The 25,008-nt window shown below is 43.3% G+C and overlaps 1 protein-coding gene, 1 long non-coding RNA gene and 1 pseudogene across 3 annotated transcripts in view; 1 reads left to right on the top strand and 2 right to left on the bottom strand.

Annotated features, from left to right (window-relative positions):
• Positions 1 to 348: 348 nt before the first annotated feature.
• LOC311147185 lies at positions 349 to 3,129 on the bottom strand. The gene is made up of 2 exons (XR_014614769.1): positions 2,344 to 3,129; positions 349 to 662 (listed from the first exon to the last, which is right to left on the bottom strand). It is a non-coding gene; the product is annotated as an uncharacterized lncRNA (long non-coding RNA).
• Positions 3,130 to 6,072: 2,943 nt separating this feature from the next.
• Positions 6,073 to 7,688, bottom strand: LOC311147179 (NADH dehydrogenase [ubiquinone] flavoprotein 2, mitochondrial-like; annotated as a pseudogene). The gene is made up of 2 exons (XR_014615623.1): positions 7,331 to 7,688; positions 6,073 to 7,093 (listed from the first exon to the last, which is right to left on the bottom strand). The product of XR_014615623.1 is annotated as an NADH dehydrogenase [ubiquinone] flavoprotein 2, mitochondrial-like (transcript).
• A 12,701-nt stretch (positions 7,689 to 20,389) lies between these two features.
• The window catches only part of LOC311147170 (acetyl-coenzyme A synthetase, cytoplasmic-like), a 59,469-nt gene continuing 54,850 nt past the window's right edge, over positions 20,390 to 25,008 (top strand). Inside the window, exons 1-2 of the mRNA XM_084183813.1 lie at positions 20,390 to 20,669; positions 20,966 to 21,161. Coding sequence (XP_084039939.1) covers positions 20,537 to 20,669; positions 20,966 to 21,161 — 329 coding nt within the window. The 5' untranslated portion in view covers positions 20,390 to 20,536. The remainder of the gene's footprint in view (positions 20,670 to 20,965; positions 21,162 to 25,008) is intronic.

Consider the following 25,008-nt stretch of genomic DNA (forward strand, 5'->3'; position numbering starts at 1 on the left):
GTATTGAACATGAGGGCAGCGCATCATCTGTCTATGCTTCAGAAGCAAAGCATCATTCACAGTCTCTGCAGCTCATTGCAGGACTATTTGTTTACATTTGTATTTTACCCCGTTAAATTGTTGCTCTTAATAAGAATACATTTCTGTGTGAGCCTTCTGGCAGTTTTTCTTTTGGACTTTTTAAATGATTTGTAGTCAATTGATCTGCATGTCATTTTGTTGACAGTAAATGGTCCCTCAGCATTCTAATATAAATACTGTGTATGTATCGATCATAGTCAACCTAGATTTATCCTTGAGACAGAGGTAATTCGTGTCTAATCTAAATCGACACACAAGGAGACAATCTGACACCACGAGCACATTGACATTTTATTTACATGACGTTATTTCCACTGAAGTTCGGGGTGTTTCCCTGAACGGTACCGTTCTTACACATTATATAGGTGTGTGTAATAAAAAAAATTATTTAAAAAATGGCGCCCTATATAGTGCACTACTTTTAACCATAACCCAATGGGCTCTGGTTCTAAGTAGTGCACTATATAGGGGCTAGGGAGCACTGATATACACTGTAGGTCTCTATAGATCATCTCTGACACCAACACCAGGTCCCGGGGGAGGCGCAGACAAACTCGTCAGTCCTCTTGCTGGCCCCGTTCCTGGAAGATAAATTACGACAAAGAATGTGAGTCTATACATTTCATTCTTGATTAAATAAAATTAAACCTTTGTGTAAAAAGCACCGGTCAAGTCTATCATAACTAATCTAATTCATTGCAACAACAAAAAAATATGGCATCCTATTGCAGCCTTAACTCCAAAGCCTGGAAGATGCGTAACAAAATAATTATGTTTAGGTAAAATAAAACATGTAAATACAGTAAAACCAACTAGTAGTATTCCTAGATCTTATTATTAATTCCTTAATTTGATTCAACCATTAACCCTTTGTATGTAACCAGTGATTGTCTAGCATTAGTAGGGATGTGCATCTCTCCTTTCATGAACGATTCGATACGCATCTACATGACCTATTATCTTCTCCGTTACGATACATGAACGATAACTTTATGGCCCAATTAGTCGACTGTTTGGTCGTTAGGCTGTTGGTCGACGAGACTTCGTTACTGCTCGACTAAAACATTGCTGAACAATTAATAAAATGGCCACCCGGACTATTTGCATTGACATTTACATTTTAGTCATTTAGCAGACGCTCTTATCCAGAGCGACTTACAGTTAGTGAGTGCATACATTTTCATACTGGCCCCCTGTGGGAAACGAACCCACAACCCTGGCGTTGCAAGCGCCATGCTCTACCAACTGAGCTACAGGGGATTGACCCCCCCAGCACCTTTTTTTTTTTTTTACACTGCAGCTACTCGCTGTTTATTATCTATGCATAGTCACTTTACCCCTACCTCAGGGTTCTTCAATTCCGGTCCTGGAGGGGGCCGAAACACCTCTGTTTTTCATCCTCTCCTTCTAATCAGGGGCTAATTCAGACCTGGGACACCAGGTGAGTGCAATTAACTACCAGGTAGAAATAAAAAACAGATGTGTTTCGGCCCTCCAGGACCGGAATGTACAAATTACCTCAACTAATCTGTACCCCCGCACATTGACATTACCTCAGTACCGGTACCCCCTGTATATAGCCTCATTATTGTTATTTTATTTTTAATTTAGTAAATATTTTCTTAACTCTTATTATTCTTAACTGCATTGTTGGTTAAGGGCTTGTAAGTAACCATTTCACGGTAAAGTCTACACCTGTTGTATTTGGCGCATGTGACAAATAAAATGTTATTTTATATATTTGCCCCCATCTCAGTGAACTAACCTATTGCAGAGACTAAAAGCCAATTTATGCTTGACCTGAAAATGTGGTCGGAGGCTCCGTATGGAGGGTATGACGCAATTGCGGAGTCTCCAGAGACATGCAGAGGCCAAATCCACAGTATCTGACAGTCATACGCTGTTACATGCATAAAGTTCGATAGGCTACTGAACTGAAAGAGAGGACGTATCAATTCAGTCACAACAGATAGATATTTTCCGAATAAAACAATGATTCATAACTTTTGAATCTGTTTTCTGACCATTGCATGCTTAATTTGGATCGTGCTCTAGTATCTTAAGCTTTTCAACCGGGAACCAACGCATATCGGTGAGAATCGTTACATCCCTAAACATTAGTCTTCGTAGTTCCCTGCTAGACAAGTAACATGCATTGCATGGACAGGAGGAGCACCAGTCCAGTACCTAGTCTTCATAGTTCAGTGCTAAAACAACACGCTGTTGTATTTATGAGACAGACAGGAGGGTAGGCGTTCATACCTGGGCCCAGGAGGAGGGACGATCCCAGCTTTCAGCTCATCAATGATCTGATCGATGTCTTTTGGACTCAGGTCTTCCTGGAAAGCAGAGGACAGCAACACCATCCTATCATAACACCAGTCTATTTACACAGTAACACCATCCTATCATAACACCAGTCTATTTACACAGTAACACCATCCTATCATAACACCAGTCTATTTACACAGTAACACCATCCTATCATAACACCAGTCTATTTACACAGTAACACCATCCTATCATAACACCAGTCTATTTACACAGTAACACCATCCTATCATAACACCAGTCTATTTACACAGTAACACCATCCTATCATAACACCAGTCTATTTACACAGTAACACCATCCTATCATAACACCAGTCTATTTACACAGTAACACCATCCTATCATAACACCAGTCTATTTTACACAGTAAAACCATCCTATCATAACACCAGTCTATTTACACAGTAACACCATCCTATCATAACACCAGTCTATTTACACAGTAACACCATCCTATCATAACACCAGTCTATTTACACAGTAACACCATCCTATCATAACACCAGTCTATTTACACAGTAACACCATCCTATCATAACACCAGTCTATTTACACAGTAACACCATCCTATCATAACACCAGTCTATTTTACACAGTAACACCATCCTATCATAACACCAGTCTATTTACACAGTAACACCATCCTATCATAACACCAGTCTATTTACACAGTAACACCATCCTATCATAACACCAGTCTATTTACACAGTAACACCATCCTATCATAACACCAGTCTATTTACACAGTAACACCATCCTATCATAACACCAGTCTATTTACACAGTAACACCATCCTATCATAACACCAGTCTATTTACACAGTAACACCATCCTATCATAACACCAGTCTATTTTACACAGTAAAACCATCCTATCATAACACCAGTCTATTTACACAGTAAAACCATCCTATCATAACACCAGTCTATTTACACAGTAACACCATCCTATCATAACACCAGTCTATTTTACACAGTAACACCATCCTATCATAACACCAGTCTATTTTACACAGTAACACCATCCTATCATAACACCAGTCTATTTACACAGTAACACCATCCTATCATAACACCAGTCTATTTACACAGTAACACCATCCTATCATAACACCAGTCTATTTACACAGTAACACCATCCTATCATAACACCAGTCTATTTACACAGTAACACCATCCTATCATAACACCAGTCTATTTACACAGTAACACCATCCTATCATAACACCAGTCTATTTACACAGTAACACCATCCTATCATAACACCAGTCTATTTACACAGTAACACCATCCTATCATAACACCAGTCTATTTTACACAGTAACACCATCCTATCATAACACCAGTCTATTTACACAGTAACACCATCCTATCATAACACCAGTCTATTTTACACAGTAACACCATCCTATCATAACACCAGTCTATTTTACACAGTAACACCATCCTATCATAACACCAGTCTATTTACACAGTAACACCATCCTATCATAACACCAGTCTATTTACACAGTAACACCATCCTATCATAACACCAGTCTATTTACACAGTAACACCATCCTATCATAACACCAGTCTATTTACACAGTAACACCATCCTATCATAACACCAGTCTATTTACACAGTAACACCATCCTATCATAACACCAGTCTATTTACACAGTAACACCATCCTATCATAACACCAGTCTATTTTACACAGTAAAACCATCCTATCATAACACCAGTATATTTACACAGTAACACCATCCTATCATAACACCAGTCTATTTACACAGTAACACCATCCTATCATAACACCAGTCTATTTACACAGTAACACCATCCTATCATAACACCAGTCTATTTTACACAGTAACACCATCCTATCATAACACCAGTCTATTTACACAGTAACACCATCCTATCATAACACCAGTCTATTTACACAGTAACACCATCCTATCATAACACCAGTCTATTTACACAGTAACACCATCCTATCATAACACCAGTCTATTTACACAGCAACACCATCCTATCATAACACCAGTCTATTTACACAGTAACACCATCCTATCATAACATCATGAAACCATTATATTTACACAGTGTTTGATATGTGAGTCCTGATACGTCATGCCTTAATGTGAGGGATATTTTGTATTTCAATTTGACTTCCGCTTTGTAGTGAGTCTTACCGCCTTAGTGGTCTTGCAACTAACAGATGGTACTAATGGAGAACTAGAAGAGACCTCGCATGACCTTTTTATTGAAGAGTTTTGTATACATTCTGCAGCAAGCGTTATTTATTCCCAAGTGCTGATCAAATTGAATTATAAATTGCTCTGGATTTTTGTACATTTTTTTTTTTTTTTTTTTGTCATTTAGCAGACGCTCTCATCCAGAGCGACTTACAGTTAGTGAGTGCATTTTTGACTGCACCGGGACTTTAACATACTACTAATTACACTGATCTGTTGGAAGAATTGGTGAATTGTGTTCTCTGGTGAACTGGGGTCTTGGTAGCCGGGTCTCAGATGGGTCTTGGTAGCCGGGTCTCAGATGGGTCTTGGTAGCCGGGTCTCAGATGGGTCTTGGTAGCCGGGTCTCAGATGGGTCTTGGTAGCCGGGTCTCAGATGGGTCTTGGTAGCCGGGTCTCAGATGGGTCTTGGTAGCCGGGTCTCAGATGGGTCTTGGTAGCCGGGTCTCAGATGGGTCTTGGTAGCCGGGTCTCAGATGTGTTGGTGCTTTTGCCTACTCTATTGTCAAGCCAAACAGGTTTCATGACAATTCCATAAGGAGTTGGCAACAGAGCCGAAACAGACTGGCGCCCAGGCTAGGATTAGATGAGAGAGAGACTGGTATCCAGGCTAGGATTAGATGAGAGAGAGACTGGTATCCAGGCTAGGATTAGATGAGAGAGAGCGAGAGAAATCCAGGCTAGGATGAGAGAACAGAGAGAGAGAGAGAGACATTGGTATCCAGGCTAGGATGAGAGTACACAGAGAGAGAGAGACATTGGTATCCAGGCTAGGATGAGAGAACAGAGAGAGAGAGAGAGACACTGGTATCCAGGCTAGGATGAGAGAACAGAGAGAGAGAGAGAGAGAGAGAGACACTGTTATCCAGGCTAGGATGAGAGAACAGAGAGAGAGAGAGAGACACTGGTATCCAGGCTAGGATGAGAGAACAGAGAGAGAGAGAGAGAGAGAGAGAGACACTGGTATCCAGGCTAGGATGAGAGAACAGAGAGAGAGAGAGAGAGAGAGAGACACTGTTATCCAGGCTAGGATCTTGACACTGCAAAAGCAACTATTGGAACCAACTTCATATTCTATTGCCTAATATGTCTACCTATCATGGTTAGATAATACAACATTAATACAGACAACAGACTAAATAGTTTTTCCTATATCTCCACAGCTAGCTTAAAGCTTATTTGTGTACACATCTACACAGAACAACAATATCAACGCAACATGTAAAGTGTTGGTCCCATGTTTCATGAGCTTAAATAAAAGATTGAAGACGTTCTCTCTCTAAAATGTTCTGCACACATTTGTTTACATCCCTGTTAGTGAGCATTTCTCCTTTGCCAAGATAATCCATCCACCTGACAGGTGTGGCATATCAAGAAGCTGATTAAACAGCATGATCATTACACAGGCGCACCCTGCGCTGGGGGACAATAGAAGGCCACGCTAGAATGTGCAGTTTTGTCACACAACACAATGCCGCAGATGTATCAAGTTTTGAGGGAGCGTGCAATTGGCATGCTGACTGCAGGAATGTCCACCAGAGCATTGAATGTTCATTTCTCTACCATAAACTGCCCCCAGCGTCATTTTAGAGAATTTGGCAGTACGTCCAACCGGCCTCACAACCGCAGACCACGTGTATGGCGTCGTGTGGGCGAGCGGTTTGCTGACGTCAACGTTGTGAACAGAGTGCCCCATGGTGGGGTTATGGTATGGGCAGGCATAAGCTACGGACAACAAACACAATTGCATTTTATCGATCGCAATTTGAATGTACAGAAATACCTAACGAGATCCTGAGGCCCAACATTCCACAGGCCACAATCAACAGCCTGATCGACTCTATGCGAAGGAGATGTGTCGCGTTGCATGATGCAAATGGTGGTCACACCAGATACTGACTGGTTTTCTGATCCACGCCCCTACCTTTGTTTGAAGGTATCTGTGACCAACAGATGCATATCTGTATTCCCAGTCATGTGAAATCCATAGATTAGGACCTAATGAATTCATTTCAATTGACCGATTTCCTTATATGAACTGTAACTGCGTAAAATATTTTAAATTGTTACATGTTGGGTTTATATTTTTGCATTTGGATAAACTGCTTTTCCCTGATGTTTGTATTGCAGGACATACTGTATACCTCCTCGTTGTTCCCCATCCCAGTTCATCTGTCATATACACAATAAAACAAGAGATCTGTTTTCATCTCCACTTTGATCTCTTTCATTACGGGTCCATCTGTGAACCAAAGGGGACAGTTGCTCTCTTGCCCAGTTTGTTCTGTATGGCCTCCAGGATGCTGTCGGAGTCGCAAAGGATGCAGGGAGTTGTAGTGCAGATCTGGATGTGGTACTTCCTGCCTCAGGAACATGGTGTAGAACATTGCTACCTCAGATTCTCACCGGAGGGACCTCAAGCACCTCGGCCACCTGGGAGAAGAGGGGGGGGGGGGAAACAATTCTGGAAAATGTAGGCTCGTGGACAGCAAAGGTGGAGCGTTTACACAGAGATTCTATGGTTCTACAAATCTACATCATATTTTTTAAACTGTGCATTCTGAGTCATGCCTACTACCTGAAGTAATTTGTTGCCAAAAAGCAAAAATGAACATACTCTATTCTAAAAACAGACGGATGCCTCAGGATGCTGATTGATTGATTGATTACCTTGTTCACGGCTGAGATGGGGAGCCATCCATGCTGTCTCTGAGTCAGGTCCAACACAGGGATGGTGACGGCCTGCTTGTGACCCTCGGGGTGCATACTAATGGGATGGTGACGGCCTGCTTGTGACCCTCGGGGTACATACTAATGGGATGGTGGTGGCCTGCTTGTGACCCTCGGGGTACATACTAATGGGATGGTGACGGCCTGCTTGTGACCCTCGGGGTACATACTAATGGGATGGTGACGGCCTGCTTGTGACCCTCGGGGTACATACTAACGATGGCATCAATTCTCTAAACAACAACAGCTTTCACCAGTGAGGGGATGGGATGTTGTCGATAAGAACAGAGAATGTGACGTTATAAAGCTTCCTTTTCAAAACGAGGTAAAGCTGCAACCAAATCCCTTTTTGAAATGATGCGTTTAGCCAGAATTAAATTAAAAAGAGATAGGAGTATTCCACTAATGTCCACAAGGGGGCAGTGTACAGAAGCAGAAACTGCCTGCCTGCAGTCCCACTGTGTCGCTGGATACAGCTTTCCTCTGTAGCTCAGCTGGTAGAGCACGGCGCTTGTAACGCCAGGGTAGTGGGTTCGATCCCCGGGACCACCCATACGTAAAAATGTATGCGCACATGACTGTAAGTCATTTGGATAAAAGCGTCTGCTAAATGGCATATTATTATTATTTATTAAAGTTGTGATAAAGTGATGGTTTAAAAGTTGTGAGTCTTGATGTGCAGTTATTTCTCTAATGGTCATATTCTAATATAATCTACTTTCAGGTTATCCACTGTGAACTCAAAGGGAGTGTCTTCACCTTCAGGTTATCCACTGTGAACTCAAGGGGAGTGTCTTCACCTTCAGGTTATCCACTGTGAACTCAAGGGGAGTGTCTTCACCTTCAGGTTATCCACTGTGAACTCAAGGGGAGTGTCTTCACCTTCAGGTTATCCACTGTGAACTCAAGGGGAGTGTCTTCACCTTCAGGTTATCCACTGTGAACTCAAGGGGAGTGTCTTCACCTTCAGGTTATCCACTGTGAACTCAAGGGGAGTGTCTTCACCTTCAGGTTATCCACTGTGAACTCAAGGGGAGTGTCTTCACCTTCAGGTTATCCACTGTGAACCCAAGGGGAGTGTCTGAGTTGTTTCCAGGGGTGTCTCTGTGCTACAGTAGAAGAAGAACGCATCACATCAGTAATTTCATTGATGAACAGCAATATCTCATTGCGTTTCATAGACGTTCTACTTACCTTACCAGGCACAAATTAAACATATAAGTTCAACTGTTCAATTAGTAAAAACAAAGCAAACTTGAAAATAAAAAGGCCAATAGTTAATTTAGAAGACACGGTAAAGAACAGGAGAGGAATCCCCCAGGCCACTCAAACTCAACTGTAGACCTCCAAGCCAGTTCCACTGCATTTTTTAATTGTTCCCCTCTAACCAGGGACTGATTTACACCTGGTTCCAGGTGTGTGCAATTAATGATCAGGTAGAACAGAATAGCAGCAGGTCCCAGACCTTGTAGAGTAAGAGTTGAGTACCCCTGTTATAGGACTATTGAGATGTACCCTGTATCTCTACCCCCAACACAGTGGCACTGCAGGCAGGCCGTTTCTGCTTCTGTACACTGCCCCCTTGTGGACATTAGTGTAATCCTCCTATCTATCTCTTTTTAATTTAATTCTGGCTAAACGCATAATTTCAAAAGGGATTTGGTTGCAGCATACATTGGTAGTACTGTAAAAGACTAACCAGGCTTCTCCAAGGTCACACACTTTAAAAACAGCCTTTCTATCTAGACATTTTAAAAACAGCCTTTCTATCTAGACACTTTAAAAACAGCCTTTCTATCTAGACACTTTAAAAACAGCCTTTCTATCTAGACACTTTAAAAACAGCCTTTCTATCTAGACACTTTAAAAACAGCCTTTCTATCTAGACACTTTAAAAACAGCCTTTCTATCTAGACACTTTAAAAACAGCATTTCTATTTATAGACTGTTACCATGCCATGTTTCCATCACCTGAGAGCCAAAACAACCATGTGATGTTGTTAAACAGTAACCACTAACACAAAAACTCGGTCCTTGGGACCCCAAGAGGTGCATGTTTCAGTTTTTGGCCTAACACTACACAGCTGATTTCAAATTTTCAAAGCTTGATGATTAGTTTATTATTTGCTAGGGCAAAAACCAAAATGTGCACCCTTTGGGGTCCCGAGGAGCGAGTTTGGGAAACCCTGCACTGACACACAGCATCCTTTACACTAGTGGTCATGAAAGGTTGCTTATCAAAGAATGGTTCATATACATGTAACTGCCAAAATAAAGGAAACACTTGAGTAAATGAGGGATACAAAGTATATTGAAAGCAGGTGCTTCCACACAGGTGAGTTATTTAAGCAATTAACATCCCATCATGCTTAGGGTCATGTATAAAAATGCTGGGCAGGCTGTTATTTTGGCTACCATGGCTATGCCCCCATAGGATGACAATGCCCCCATCCACAGGGCACGAGTGGTCACCTGAATGGTTTGATGACCATGAAAACTATGTAAACCATATGCCACGGCCGTCTCAGTCAACAGATCTCAACCCAATTCAACACTTACGGGAGATTCTGGAGCAGCGCCTGAGACTGCGTTTTCCACCGGCACTAAAAAAAAAACACTAAATTATGGAAATACTTGTGTCGCATCCGTCCAATAGAGTTCCAGACACTTGTAGAATATATGCCAAGGCGAATTGAAGACAACTTTATGTTGGTGTTTCCTTTATTTTGGCAGTTACGTGTACCATTGACCTGCAAAACGTATAACTGCACTATACTGCATATGCACCATGTACTAGAGAACAACCGATAAATCAGCCGAGCCGATATATCAGGCCGATAATGGCCTTTTCTAGTTTATCGGCCCTACACACACGTACTGAGTGCCCACACAAGCGCCCATTAGGCCTACAGAAATAAATGCCTATAAAAACATTTATAATTGATGGGATACACAAGCCGACACCACGCTGGCACTCAAAGAATTACACGGGACATTGAACAAATTGGAAATAGCATATCCCGAGGCCAAATTGTATTGTCCTTTTAACAAATGAACTGTAAGGAAGATTTTCCTGAAATTCCACCAAAGAAAATCTCTTGCCAAAAAAAAACTTGCCCATTGTTTTTTCTCCATTCCAAGACGGACACAAAGCCCTCCTTCGGCAAATCAGACCACGCCTCCATCCCCACCTATAGGCTGAATTTAAAACAGCAGGCGCCTGTGGTAAGATCTGTCGAATGCTGGTCTGACCAATTGGAATCCACACCACAGGACTGTTTCGATCACACGGAACTGGGATAGGTTCCGGGTCACCTCTGGGAATAACATCGAATACACTGACTCGGTTCATCAAAGATGTGCCTAGAGCAGGGTTCTTCAATTCCGGTCCTGGAGGGGGCCCGAAACACCTCTGTTTTTCATCCTCTCCTTCTAATCAGGGGCTAATTCAGACCTGGGACACCAGGTGAGTGTCAATTAACTACCAGGTAGAAATAAAAAAACAGAAGTGTTTCGGCCCTCCAGGACCGGAATTGAAGAACCCTGGCCTAGAGGATGTTGTTCCTACTGTAACGATTGGAACATACCAGAAACCGTGGATAGATGGAAACATTCACGCAAAAAAAAAACGGAGAGTGCGAACCACCGCATTTAACCCTTTAGGGCGAGGAAGCCTTCTTCCTCCACAAAGCTGAGGCATCATATCTAGACGCTCTTATCCCCAGAGGGACTTACAGTTAGTGCATCCATCTTAAAAATAGCTTGGTTGGGACAACAACAAGACACTTCACGTAGTCCTTTTGATTCCCAACATAAGGCTTCTACAAGGAAGTGCCACTGCTGAGGTTACTGCCGTGTTTAAGGTTGTGGTCCACAACATAATATAACCAGTTGCAATATGACGACATGTCGTCATTGTAAATAAGAATTTGATCTTAATTGATTTACCTGTATAAATAAAGTATACTTTTTAAAAAATGGTTTCAATAAATGGATCTTAAATGGCACTTGATTTTTTTTTTATTGACTGAATATATATATATGGGGCAATTTAGAAATTAGGATTTGTTATCTGTAATGGTTATGATAAATTAAGCATTGTTGCGCACATATAGATAAATGCACCTTTTTTTTGAGTAGTCAAACTGTCAGAAACATTTAAATGCCCATCCTTACTTAACTAAGCTCTCTGGTGAAAAGTCTGACTCAAACCTAGCTGTGTTTTCTGTTAAATCAATGAGGTTACAGATCCTGCACTCACCACGAAGATGCCTCCAGCTCTGGCAGCAGACCGGTGCATGCTCCTGACCAGTGGCGGCTCCTGAAAAAATTCTCAGGAGGGGCAATTTTTCTGATGATTTAGGTGACCTACACACATTTAAAAAAAAGATATGTCCAGCAACAACATGAAGACAGGGGCAGCATATAAGTCAATACCAGAAGCATTTATTGACTGATCTCAAAAGTGTTGGCTTACCAGGGTTGGTGGAGCCCTCAGTTTCATCTTTGCCTCGCAAAGCTAACTCAAACACTCCGCAAAACTTCACACACTGGATTAGCCGGCTGAGGATGTGGCGGTTCTTGCTAATGTTGTAGTAAATATATTTGTTATAGTGAATATGGAATATGATATGTTGAGTAAAATGTTGTGCTAAGATCTATTTAGGTCAGGAGCTGGTTATAAGTTCTGTTCCTATCCAATAACAATGGACAAAAGGGTCCTATCTTGCCAGCCTTGTCAGCAGGTGGCCAAGGACAACACCCACGCCATAGGCCTCTCAGTTCTTCCAACTCACGAGTTCTTGCTCTGAGGACACACACACACACACACACAAACACACACACACACACATCATCACTTTTAAACACACACACACACACACACATCATCACTGTTAAACACACACACACACACACACAAAAATCCCCTCTCTTAGGCTGAACATTTGAAGACAGAGAACCCGACTCAGAGCCAATGCAACAGTGACAGTAGCCTGGAGGTGACCTCGCCCAACTCATCAGGACCAATCAGAAGATCAGAACTACTAGATTGAACCTACTTCATTTATTGCATAAAATGTCTGCACACAATGTTTCGGGGCTCTCTTCAGATAATAATAATAATAATAATAATAATAATAATAATATGCCATTTAGCAGACGCTTTTATCCAAAGCGACTTACAGTCATGCGTGCATACATTTTTGTGTATGGGTGGTCCCGGGGATCGAACCCACTACCTTGGCGTTACAAGCACCATGCTCTACCAGCTGAGCTACAGAAAGTGGATACTCATGGATGCGCATTGCAATTGTAAAATGTCAACACAATTGGAGACACCACGTCATTTTTGGAGACATGTTATTGACAGTAAACTATTGTAGATGCGACTGCTAACTAAATAAAACATTTTAGCTGGCTAGCTAATCATCTTAGCTAAATGTGGGGCAAACAATTCAGTTATTTACCGTTAATTTGAGGGATTGGGGTGAAATAAATCGAGTTACATAGTGATACTTTACGATATACTGTATTGACAATATCGCAATATTTTAGCGCTAGTTGGCTGTACCTGCACCAAAACACCATTATTGTTCCTTCATAGCTTGTTCTCAATCTTTTCACATTGGGAGCCAATTAGTTTTCAGCACTTTTATTTCCATGACTGATCAAAACTCGTTCTCATGGCTTTCTGATCCCTCTGCAACAGACATATGGTGCGCAATAAAATCACAGTATCGAATCGCAATACGTATAGAATCATGAGACTCGCAATGCTGATGCATATATCTTATCGTGAGGTTCCTGGCAATTCCCAGCCCAAGTTCATTTGCCACAACAAATCTCTTCGCTAGCAAACGCTAATATTTTGGTAAGTGATGCAAATAGTGAACTATGTAGGGCCAGGATGTAAAATATATGTAGCTGCAGCAATTTCTCTTATCTGATATGGTAAGTAATGGGGCTTAATTTATAGCTTATAGTTTGACGAACGGGTCCGTGAACGCGATTCCAGATATATTTACCTCTGAATAAACTGCCTTTATTACACCATATCCACATCCAGTAAACTTGTGATTATCAACACTAACCTCATCGTTGTGGCGGCGGACAGCTAGCCTGTATCCCTCGTCATCCAGTTGAGTGAGTGGCAATGTCTTTTTTCGTTCGTACCAATTTTTGGAAAGTCCTCGGGTGTAGGACTTTCCGCCTTTAGTAGAAACCTGTTGAATTATTAAATTTGGTCTGGGAGGTCCTAATTGTTTCGTTGCCAATTTATCTTAATTTGTTCGCCGACAAAAAGGAACTTCTTTCAAAGACACAATCGAGTTGGACTGAAGCCTAGCCATTTTGATAGTAGTAGTGAATTGATTGAGGCTGCTACCTGGTCTTTTCTTAGTTACGTTCATTCGTGGTTACGTTATGTATGACGAAAGCGCGTAAGTGCAAGCCCACAGACACCCATAGAGAATGTATTGAAAGCTTTGAAATGTGAAAAAAATAGATTTTACATGACAGGCTATGAGAGACTTCTGGGCGATTTTCAACCTGACTGAAATCGCCCAAAAAACGGGCGGGGCCATTTGAAGCACGACTTTAGCCTGATTTGACATTTAGTGGCTGTCAGATCAGACGTGAACACTGATAACTGCTGTTGCCGTGATATAATTTTTTATAAATTTATAATTTTTTTAAATAATTTTTTATTTTTTTATTTTTTTATAATTGATTAGAAAAAAAATCCCTTCCTTTTCCCGTTTGGCAGTGCGTCGCCCATATCGCCCTATTGAACAAGCCGTCCCTGCTCCTGACCTGTTTTCCATGAAGACGTTTTATTAAAGACTTCAATACTAATCTCGGTTCCCCAGAAGTTAAACTTCTCGCTTAAATTGGTCAATTCCTGTTAGAATCTGTCCACGAGAGATGACTTCAATATAACAGGAAGGTTTGGCAGAACGAGGGATGCAGCATTGACAATTCAGATCAGTGTGATTCAAAACGATAAAGAAGTTGCATTATTATTATTTTATTATTAAGTTGCAAGGTAACTAGCTAGCCAAGGAACAGTGCATAGTAACGGTGCAAGGCTCTTTAAGTGAACTAACTTAGCCAGTCGGAAAAAACATATCCAGCTAGCTAGTTATCTTGCAAGGACAATATATAATTTTCACAATCTTTCAAGCAATAGTATTGTTCACATTTAATATTGACCTAAATCATTACTCTAATGAAAGTGTAACATTGGTTGGTGTAGCCAGCTAGCTAACGTAGAAGCTATCTAGGCCGTTTGCCCTTGTCAAGTGTCGTGCAACACATTTATCTTTCTTCATCAAACGTAGCGAACGGTTCTTGATTTCTATAACCAGCCTAACACGAGTACTTTGTTATAAGCATACCGTTTGGGGAAACAGCAGATTGAACTGCAGAAGATATAAACGTCTTCAAAGCGGAGCTGGTTTTGTCCCGTTGATACAACATTTATGTGACGACGTCAACACAGCTGGATTGAGAGGGTCTGTTTTACACCACGGATCCGCAATGTGTCCAAACTCCTCTCCAAAATGAGAAGATTACAGAACATATACTGATTTAATCATCTTCAGTTATGTATTTGCATTCCTCTCTTTCTCTTTTTGATGTTGTTGTAAGATGTGTTGTTGTTGTTGTCACAATACTAAACATACGAATGAGAATTACATCACACCTGCCCAGACCCGCAGGCATCTTGTGCCAATATAATTTTTTTTTTAAAGTATTGGTTCCAATAGTTGATATTATTTTCTAAGAGATTGTCAGGTGGATAGGCTCTCTGCAAGGTGTTGTATAACGAACCTATCATATCAATGAATATCCTTCAATAAGATTCCATCGAGATTGCTCTGATGTCCAAAAGATTTCAAATCGAATTCGCGTGATATAAAACGTTTTAAGTTGCATGTATTTCAAAAAATCTATATTGGTCAATACAAAATTGCTTTTTAATGCTGTCATGGAAATAAATGTATTTTCTATTATCAAGTCATTTACCTATGCCTTTAGTTTCCATGTGGACCAATTTATCGGTGAATTCTGAAAAGCTATCCAAGGATTGTTCCATAGGGTTGTGTTTTTAGGGAGTGATATTGGTTCTTAAAATCAAATCAAATTGTATTTGTCAGATGCACCGAATACAACAGGTGTAGCCTCCTGTAGCTCAGTTGGTAGAGCGTGGCGCTTGCAACGCCAGGGTTGTGGGTTCGATTCCCATGGGGGGCCAGTATGAAAAATGTATGCACTCACTAACTGTTAGTCGCTCTGGATAAGAGCGTCTGCTAAATGAGTAAAATGTGTAGGTAGACCTTACCGTGTAATGCTTACTTATGAGCCGTTAACCAACAATGCAAAGTTTTAAAAAAGTAAGTAAGAAAAATGTGCTAAATAAACTAAAGGAAAAATAGTAACACAATTAAATAAGAAGAGTAGCAGCAGTGACTATGTGAATAGTGTGAAGGAATGTGAATGTACTTTGTGTGTGTGTGTGTTTGGCGTCAATATGCATGTGTGTGTGTTTTCTGTGTGTGTGTGTGTGTGTGTGCGTGCGTGTGTGTTATCTGTGTGTGTGTGTGTGTGTGTGTGTGCGTGTGTGTGTTTTCTGTGTGTGTGTGTCTGTGTGTGTGTGGCGTCAGTATGCATGTGTGTGTGTTTTCTGTGTGTGTGTGTGCGTGTGTGTGTTTTCTGTGTGTGTGTGTGTGTGTGTGTGTGGCGTCAGTATGCATGTGTGTGTGTTTTCTGTGTGTGTGTGTGTGTGTGTGTGTTTTCTGTGTGTGTGTGTGTGTGGTGTCAGTATGCATGTGTGTGTGTTTTCTGTGTGTGTGTGTGTGTGTGTGTGTTTTCTGTGTGTATGTGTGTGTGTGTGTGGCGTCAGTATGCATGTGTGTGTGTTTTCTGTGTGTGTGTGTGTGTGTGTGTTTTCTGTGTGTGTGTGTGCGTGTGTGTGTTTTCTGTGTGTGTGTGTGTGTGTGTGTGTGGCGTCAGTATGCATGTGTGTGTGTTTTCTGTGTGTGTGTGTGTGTGTGTGTGTGTGTGTGTGTGTGTGTGTGTGTGTGTGTGTGTATGTCGGAGTGTCAGTGTAGTATGTGTGAGTGAGTGTGTGGTTAGAGTCCAGTGAGTGCAGAGAGTCGGTGCAAAAAAATAATAATAAATAATAATCTTGTAGAATACGTTTAATTTTCTTCCATATTGTTCTGGTGTTCTTAACTATGATGTTGTTCATGTTCTTAGCTTTATGAAAATAGGTGAAAAAATCCCTCTTTCTCTTTCTGAGCACCATGCTAAAAGCTGTTGTGGAAAATAGCATGCCAAATTGTCAAGACAACATACATGCCCAGCAATTCACAATATCATCAATCAGTACATTCCTGTGATTGTGAGCTTTCTATATGGCTTTTCCCAGATCATGTTGTACTGTGTTATGAAGTGCTCCTTCAGTTTTTAATGTGTTCTGGTCTGTGTTCTGGTCTATGTTCTGGTCTGTGTTCTGGTCTGTGTTCTGGTCTGTGTTCTGGTCTGTGTCCTGGTCTGTGTTCTGGTCTGTGTTCTGGTCTGTGTTCTGGTCTATGTTCTGGTCTGTGTTCTGGTCTGTGTTCTGGTCTGTGTTCTGGTCTGTGTTCTGGTCCGTGTTCTGGTCCGTGTTCTGGTCCGTGTTCTGGTCTGTGTTCTGGTCCGTGTTATGGTCTGTGTTCTGGTCTGTGTTCTGGTCTGTGTTCTGGTCCGTGTTCTGGTCTGTGTTCTGGTCTATGTTCTGGTCTGTGTTCTGGTCTGTGTTCTGGTCCGTGTTCTGGTCCGTGTTCTGGTCTGTGTTCTGGTCCGTGTTATGGTCTGTGTTCTGGTCTGTGTTCTGGTCTGTGTTCTGGTCCGTGTTCTGGTCTGTGTTCTGGTCTATGTTCTGGTCTGTGTTCTGGTCCGTGTTATGGTCTGTGTTCTGGTCCGTGTTATGGTCAGTTTTTAATGTATCTTAGTTTTGTGTACTATGTAAATCAATGTCAAGCCAAATGCCAATATCCAAAATGTACAGTACCAGTCATACGTTTGGACATACCTACTCATGCAAGTTTTTTTTTTTTTTTTTGTGACTATTTTCTACATTGTATAATAATAGTGAATACATCAAAACTATGAAATAACACATATGGAATCATGTAGTAACCAAAAAAGTCTTAAACAAATCAAAATATATTTGAGATTCTTCACAGTAGCCACCCTTTGCCTTGATGACAGCTTTGCACACTCTTGGCATTCTCTCAACCAGCTTCACCTCGAATGCTTTTCCAACAGTCTTGAAGGAGTTCCCACATATGCTGAGCACTAGTTGGCTGCTTTTCCTTCACTCTGCGGTCCAATTCATCCCAAACCATCTCAATTGGGTTGAGGTTGGGTGATTGTGGAGGCCAGATCATCTGATGCAGCACTCCATCACTCTCCTTATTGGTCAAATATCCCTTACACAGCCTGGAGGTATGATTTGGGTCATTGTCCTGTTGAAAAACAAATGATAGTCCCACTAAGCGCAAACCAGATGGGATGGCGTATCGCTGCAGAATGCTGTGATTACCATGCTGGTTAAGTGTGCCTTGAATTCTAAATAAATCACAGACAGTGTCACCAGCAAAGCACCCCCACACCATCACACCTCCTCCTCCATGCTTCACGGTGGGAACCACACATGCGGAGATCATCCGTTCACTTACTCTGCGTCTCACAAAGACACAGCGGTTGGAACCAAAAATCTCAAATTTGGACTCATCAGACCAAAGGACAGATTTCCACCGGTCTAATGTCCATTGCTCGTGTTTCTTGGCCCGAGCAAGTCTCTTCTTATTATTGGTGTCCTTTAGTAGTGGTTGCTTTGCAGCAATTTGACCATGAAGGCCTGATTCACACAGTCTCCTCTGAACAGTTGATGTTGAGATGTGTCTGTTACTTGAACTCTGTGAAGCATTTATCTGGGCTGCAATTTCTGAGGCTGGTAACTCTAATGAACTTATCCTCTGCAGCAGAGGTAACTCTGGGTCTTCCTTTCCTGTGGCGGTCCTCATGAGAGCCAGTTTCATCATAGTACTTGATGTTTTTTGCGACTGCACTTGAAGAAACTTTCAAAATTGACGGACTGTCGTTTCTCTTTGCTTATTTGAGCTGTTCTTGCCATAATATGGACTTGGTCTTTTACCAAATAGGGCTATCTTCTGTATACCCTCCCTACCATGTCACAACACAACTGATTGGCTCAAACGCATTAAGAAGGAAAGAAATTCCACAAATTAACTTTTAACAAGGCACACCTGTTAATTGAAATGCATTCCAGGTGACTACCTCAAGAAGCTGGTTGAGAGAATGCCAAGAGTGTGCAAAGCTGGCATTGAGGCAACGGGTGGCTACTTTGAAGAATCTCAAATATAAAACACTTGTTTTGGTTACTACATGATTCCATGTGTGTTATTTCATAGTTTTGATGTCTCCACTATAATTCTACAATGTAGAAAATAGTCAAAATAAAGAAAAACCCTGGAATGAGTAGGTGTGTCCAAACGTTTGACTGGTACTGTATGTGGACTGTAAAGGGTTTCTATTCTATTGTAATTACAATCAATCTATTTGTTCATAAACATGATACCTTCTGAGAATGTATGACTCTATGACTATATGGTCATAATTATTGGTATTCCTATTAGTGCGCTGGGAGGGATAGGCCTACAGGAATTATGTGTTGTTGGTGGACAGGGAGAGAGAGAGGGGAGGTTGGTGGACAGGGAGAGAGAGAGAGAGGTTGGTGGACAGGGAGAGAGAGGGAGGTTGGTGGACAGGGAGAGAGAGAGAGAGGTTGGTGGACAGGGAGAGAGAGGGAGGTTGGTGGACAGGGAGAGAGAGAGAGGGGGAGGTTGGTGGACAGGGAGAGAGAGGGGGAGGTTGGTGGACAGGGAGAGAGAGAGGGGGAGGTTGGTGGACAGGGAGAGAGAGAGAGGGGGAGGTTGGTGGACAGGGAGAGAGAGGGGGAGGTTGGTGGACAGGGAGAGAGAGAGAGAGAGGGAGGTTGGTGGACAGGGAGAGAGAGAGGGAGGTTGGTGGACAGGGAGAGAGAGAGGGGGAGGTTGGTGGACAGGGAGAGAGAGAGAGAGGTTGGTCCGACAGGGGGAGAGAGAGAGAGAGGGAGGTTGGTGGACAGGGAGAGAGAGAGGGAGGTTGGTGGACAGGGAGAGAGAGAGGGAGAGGTTGGTGGACAGGGAGAGAGAGAGGGGGAGGTTGGTGGACAGGTAGAGAGAGAGGGGGAGGTTGGTGGACAGGTAGAGAGAGAGGGGGAGGTTGGTGGACAGGGAGAGAGAGAGAGCGAGGTTGGTGGACAGGGAGAGAGAGAGAGCGAGGTTGGTGGACAGGGAGAGAGAGGGGGAGGTTGGTGGACAGGGAGAGAGAGAGAGCGAGGTTGGTGGACAGGGAGAGAGAGAGAGAGAGAGAGAGAGAGAGAGAGAGAGAGAGAGAGAGAGAGAGAGAGAGAGAGAGAGAGAGAGAGAGAGAGAGAGAGAGAGAGAGAGGGGGAGGTTGGTGGACAGGGAGAGAGAGAGAGGGGGAGGTTGGTGGACAGGGAGAGAGAGAGAGGGGGAGGTTGGTGGACAGGGAGAGAGAGCGAGGTAGTTTTTTCATTTTGTCAAGGAATACAGAATACACTGCCCTCCCTGTACCGTCTGTTCTGTTCTGTCTGTCTGCCTGTCTGCTTGTCTGTCTGTCTGTCTGTCTGTCTGTCTGTCTGTCTGTCTGTCGCTCAGCCCAGCATTCACCCTGCCTACCAGTGTGTTCCTCCTCTTACACAACACTTGGAAAATAATCCGATCAACAGGCCAGGACCCGATCAGCCAATGAAAAGGTGGGAGTGCCATTTTAAGCATTTTGATTGGCTCCTTTGGCACGAAGCATGTGGAAGCGACATGAAACCTGGGTGTGGCCAGAGCACAGGCTCAGTGTACTGCTCCAATGTCTGAAGCCCTACTGTAGTCAGTCTGCCTCACCTCTCCCCTCTAGCCTTGGAGGACCTCTCTCTCTCTCTCTCTCTCTCTCTCTCTCTCTCACGCCAGTCAGATAGATCTATCTACAGTACGTCCGTCTGTCTGTCTATCAACAATGGTGGTCCCTGGCTCTCAACACATAGAGGACAAGATGTATCATCCTCCGGAGGGTCTTCGGAAGGATGCTCATGTGCCTGACTTCAACTGTTATCTGGAACTTTACAGGAAGTCTATTGAGGAGCCGGAGGGTAGGTTACGAAGGCCTTGTGGCATGTGTGCTTGTTGCTTGCAGAATAACTTCATCTTTTTGTGGGTATGTCCCGTGCTCATGACTCATCTGCAAAAAGCTTGGCTGTGTGTGTGTGTGTTTTTGTGTGTGTGTGTGTGTGTGTGTGTGTGTGTGTGTGTGTGTGTGTGTGTGTGTGTGTGTGTGTGTGTGTGTGTGTGTGTGTGTGTGTGTGTGTGTGTGTGTGTGTGTGTGTGTGCGTGCGTGCGTGTGTGTGTGTGCTCTAAACAAAATCTGTGTGCAATTTGTTATTTGCAGTTTTCTGGAAAGAGGTTGCTAGTGACTTCTATTGGAAGAAGCCTCCGACGGGACACATTCTGCAGTATAACTTTGATGTAACCAAAGGGAATATCTATGTCAAATGCATGGAGGGGGCCAAAACCAACATGTGTTACAACGTCCTGGACAGGAACGTGAAGGACAAGAACCTTGGTGAACAAGTGGCATTCTTCTGGTAAGACAAAACAACACTTATTGTTATATATCACTCTTATCTTGGTCATTATTGTAAAAGACAATGTGTTCTCAATGACTTTATACTCAGTGAAAAAAGAATGCAGCTCACCAATGAGTCACTGTTTGTAGCACAGCTATGAGAAGCATCCCAGCCAATGGGCTGTCCCCTGTACTATATAGCCCTCTAACAGCGCCCCAATACGAGGGAGCAAGCCCTGTATATGCCCCGATACGAGGGAGCAAGCCCTGTATATGCCCCGATACGAGGGAGCAAGCCCTGTATATGCCCCGATACGAGGGAGCAAGCCCTGTATATGCCCCGATACGAGGGAGCAAGCCCTCTAACAGCGCCCCGATACGAGGGAGCAAGCCCTGTATATGCCCCGATACGAGGGAGCAAGCCCTGTATATGCCCCGATACGAGGGAGCAAGCCCTGTATATGCCCCGATACGAGGGAGCAAGCCCTGTATATGCCCCGATACGAGGGAGCAAGCCCTGTATATGCCCCGATACGAGGGAGCAAGCCCTGTATATGCCCCGATACGAGGGAGCAAGCCCTCTAACAGCGCCCCGATACGAGGGAGCAAGCCCTGTATATGCCCCGATACGAGGGAGCAAGCCCTGTATATGCCCCGATACGAGGGAGCAAGCCCTCTAACAGCGCCCCGATACGAGGGAGCAAGCCCTGTATATGCCCCGATACGAGGGAGCAAGCCCTGTATATGCCCCGATACGAGGGAGCAAGCCCTGTATATGCCCCGATACGAGGGAGCAAGCCCTGTATATGCCCCGATACGAGGGAGCAAGCCCTGTATATGCCCCGATACGAGGGAGCAAGCCCTGTATATGCCCCGATACGAGGGAGCAAGCCCTGTATATGCCCCGATACGAGGGAGCAAGCCCTGTATATGCCCCGATACGAGGGAGCAAGCCCTGTATATGCCCCGATACGAGGGAGCAAGCCCTGTATATGCCCCGATACGAGGGAGCAAGCCCTGTATATGCCCCGATACGAGGGAGCAAGCCCTGTATATGCCATTTAGCAGGTGCTTTTATCCAAACCGACTTACGGTCATGCATACATTTTATGTATGGTTGGTCCCGGGAATCAAACCCACTACCCTGGCATTACAAGCACCGTGCTCTACCAACTGAGCTACGAAGGACCGAGCCCTCTCTATTCAAACTACGAAGGACCGAGCAGTTTCTTTAGCGATACCCTAGCTTGCCAAAGTGGGTTCTGTGTGTGTTGAAGGTTTTAATTGTTTACTTTGTCAACCTGTAAGGAAATACCTGTTTCTGAGGTGGGGAAGTTCATATTGAGACAGACTGGAAACTAACATCCAACATCTTGAGGGTTTCAGAAGATGAAGGTGTTTGATCTTTGAACAACGCTAAGTCTGACGTGTACACTGAGTGTACAAAACATTAGGAACACCTTCCTAATATTGACTTGCACCCCCCCATTTTGCCCTCAGAACAGCTTCGTCGGGGCATCGGACTCTACAAGGTGTCGAAAGCGTTCCACAGGGATGCTGGCCCATGTTGACTCCAGTGCTTCCCAAAGTTGTGTCAAGTTGGCTGGATGTCCTCTGGGTGGTGGACCATTTTTGATACACACGGGAAACTGTTGAGCGTGAAAAACCCAGCAGCGTTGCAGTTCTTGACACACTCAAATCGGTACCACAAATCATTTCCTCCTCCAATGATGGTTAATTGAAGCAGGAAGTAGTCTAGCACCACCCACAGAGTGAGATATAAAACACTACGTGCTAAATACTGTAAACTCTTCAAAGGACACTATTTGTTTTCACACAACGACGGCTCTCTCAGTCACTCACTCAGTCACTCACTCAGTCACTCTCTCAGTCACTCACTCAGTCACACTCTCAGTCACTCACTCAGTCACACTCAGTAACACACACACACACACACACACACACACACACACACACACACACACAATTGGCTTGTCTACCTGCAGTGTTGGAGGTGGTTTTGGCAGAAAGTGAAGCCTCTCTCTCTAGTGCCAAGAACCACATTATTCTGATCCTGTGGTTAGATATTAACTGAAAGAAGCACATTATTCTGATCCTGTGTTTAGATATTAACTGAAATAACCACATTATTCTGATCCTGTGGTTAGAAATTAACTGAAAGAACCACATTATTATGATCCTGTGGTTAGAAATTAACTGAAAGAACCACATTATTCTGATCCTGTGGTTAGAAATTAACTGAAAGAACCACATTATTCTGATCCTGTGGTTAGATATTAACTGAAATATCCACATTATTCTGCTCCTATTGATAGGTAGCACAGAACTTTCACATAAACATTACTCACAGTGACAAAATGGTTTAATTTATGATTGCAAGAACCTAGAGAGAATGGTGCAATTCCTGGAAATGGAAATCACCCTTATGCGTGACACATTAAATGACATATTAACAACCTAGCAACATTTACATTTACATTTAAGTCATTTAGCAGACGCTCTTATCCAGAGCGACTTACAGGAGCAATTAGGGTTAAGTGCCTTGCTCAAGGGCACAACAGTACATAGCTGTGTTATGATGAGTCTGACATACCTGGGACTCCTGTCTGTCACTTCCTGTCTGTCACTTCCTGTCTTGTCACCAGCCTGTCTTGTCACCAGCCTGTCTTGTCACCAGCCTGCCTTGTCACCAGCCTGTCTTGTCACCAGCCTGTCTTGTCACCAGCCTGTCTTGTCACCAGCCTGTCTTGTCACCAGCCTGTCTTGTCACCAGTCTGTCTTGTCACCAGCCTGTCTTGTCACCAGCCTGTCTTGTCACCAGCCTGTCTTGTCACCAGCCTGTCTTGTCACCAGCCTGTCTTGTCACCGAGTCCGTACGGGAGTTGCAACGATGGGACAAGGCTGTAACTACCAATTGGATATCAGGAAAAAGGGGTAAATGCCATGTTAGGTGGTACATTCAGCCACGTCTCTTCAGCCTGCACATTGCGTCCACTAACTGTCTGATCGGGTTGATTTCAGTACAGTATCTCAGGTGGAGGCACATCCAAGCAGTCTGCCATGATGACTGGTGCATCCCAAATGGCACCCTATTCTCTATGGGCTCTGGTCAAAAGTAGTGCACTACATAGGGAATAGGGTGCCATTCTCTGGTCAAAAGTAGTGCACTACATAGGGAATAGGGTGCCATTCTCTGGTCTAAAGTAGTGCACTACATAGGGAATAGGGTGCCATTCTCTGGTCAAAAGTAGTGCACTACATAGGGAATAGGGTGCCATTCTCTGGTCAAAAGTAGTGCACTACCTAGGGAATAGGGTGCCATTCTCTGGTCTAAAGTAGTGCACTACATAGGGAATAGGGTGCCATTCTCTGGTCAAAAGTAGTGCACTACATAGGGAATAGGGTGCCATTCTCTGGTCAAAAGTAGTGCACTACATAGGGAATAGGGTGCCATTCTCTGCTCAAAAGTAGTGCACTACATAGGGAATAGGGTGCCATTCTCTGGTCAAAAGTAGTGCACTACATAGGGAAGAGGGTGCCATTTGGGACGCAAATACTAGGTGGATTGGTTGGGACAGACTTGTGCAACGGTGTGCGACAGACAGACAGGCAGGCAGGCAGACATCTGACAGACTGTCTATCTATCTATTTGCTGTTTGGAAACAACAGAATGTGTTGCAATATTTTGATTGAGATAACATATGGGGCAAGGTAGCATAGTTGTCGCTGGTTCAAATCCCTGAGCCAACTAGGAGAACATTCTGTCAATGTGCCCTTGAGCAAGGCACATAACCCTAGTTGCTCTGGATAAGAGAGTCCGCTAAATGACTAAATATGAAGACTGG

Source organism: Coregonus lavaretus (assembly GCF_964263955.1).
Source record: "Coregonus lavaretus genome assembly, chromosome: 19".
Classification (NCBI taxonomy): Eukaryota; Metazoa; Chordata; class Actinopteri; order Salmoniformes; family Salmonidae; genus Coregonus; species Coregonus lavaretus.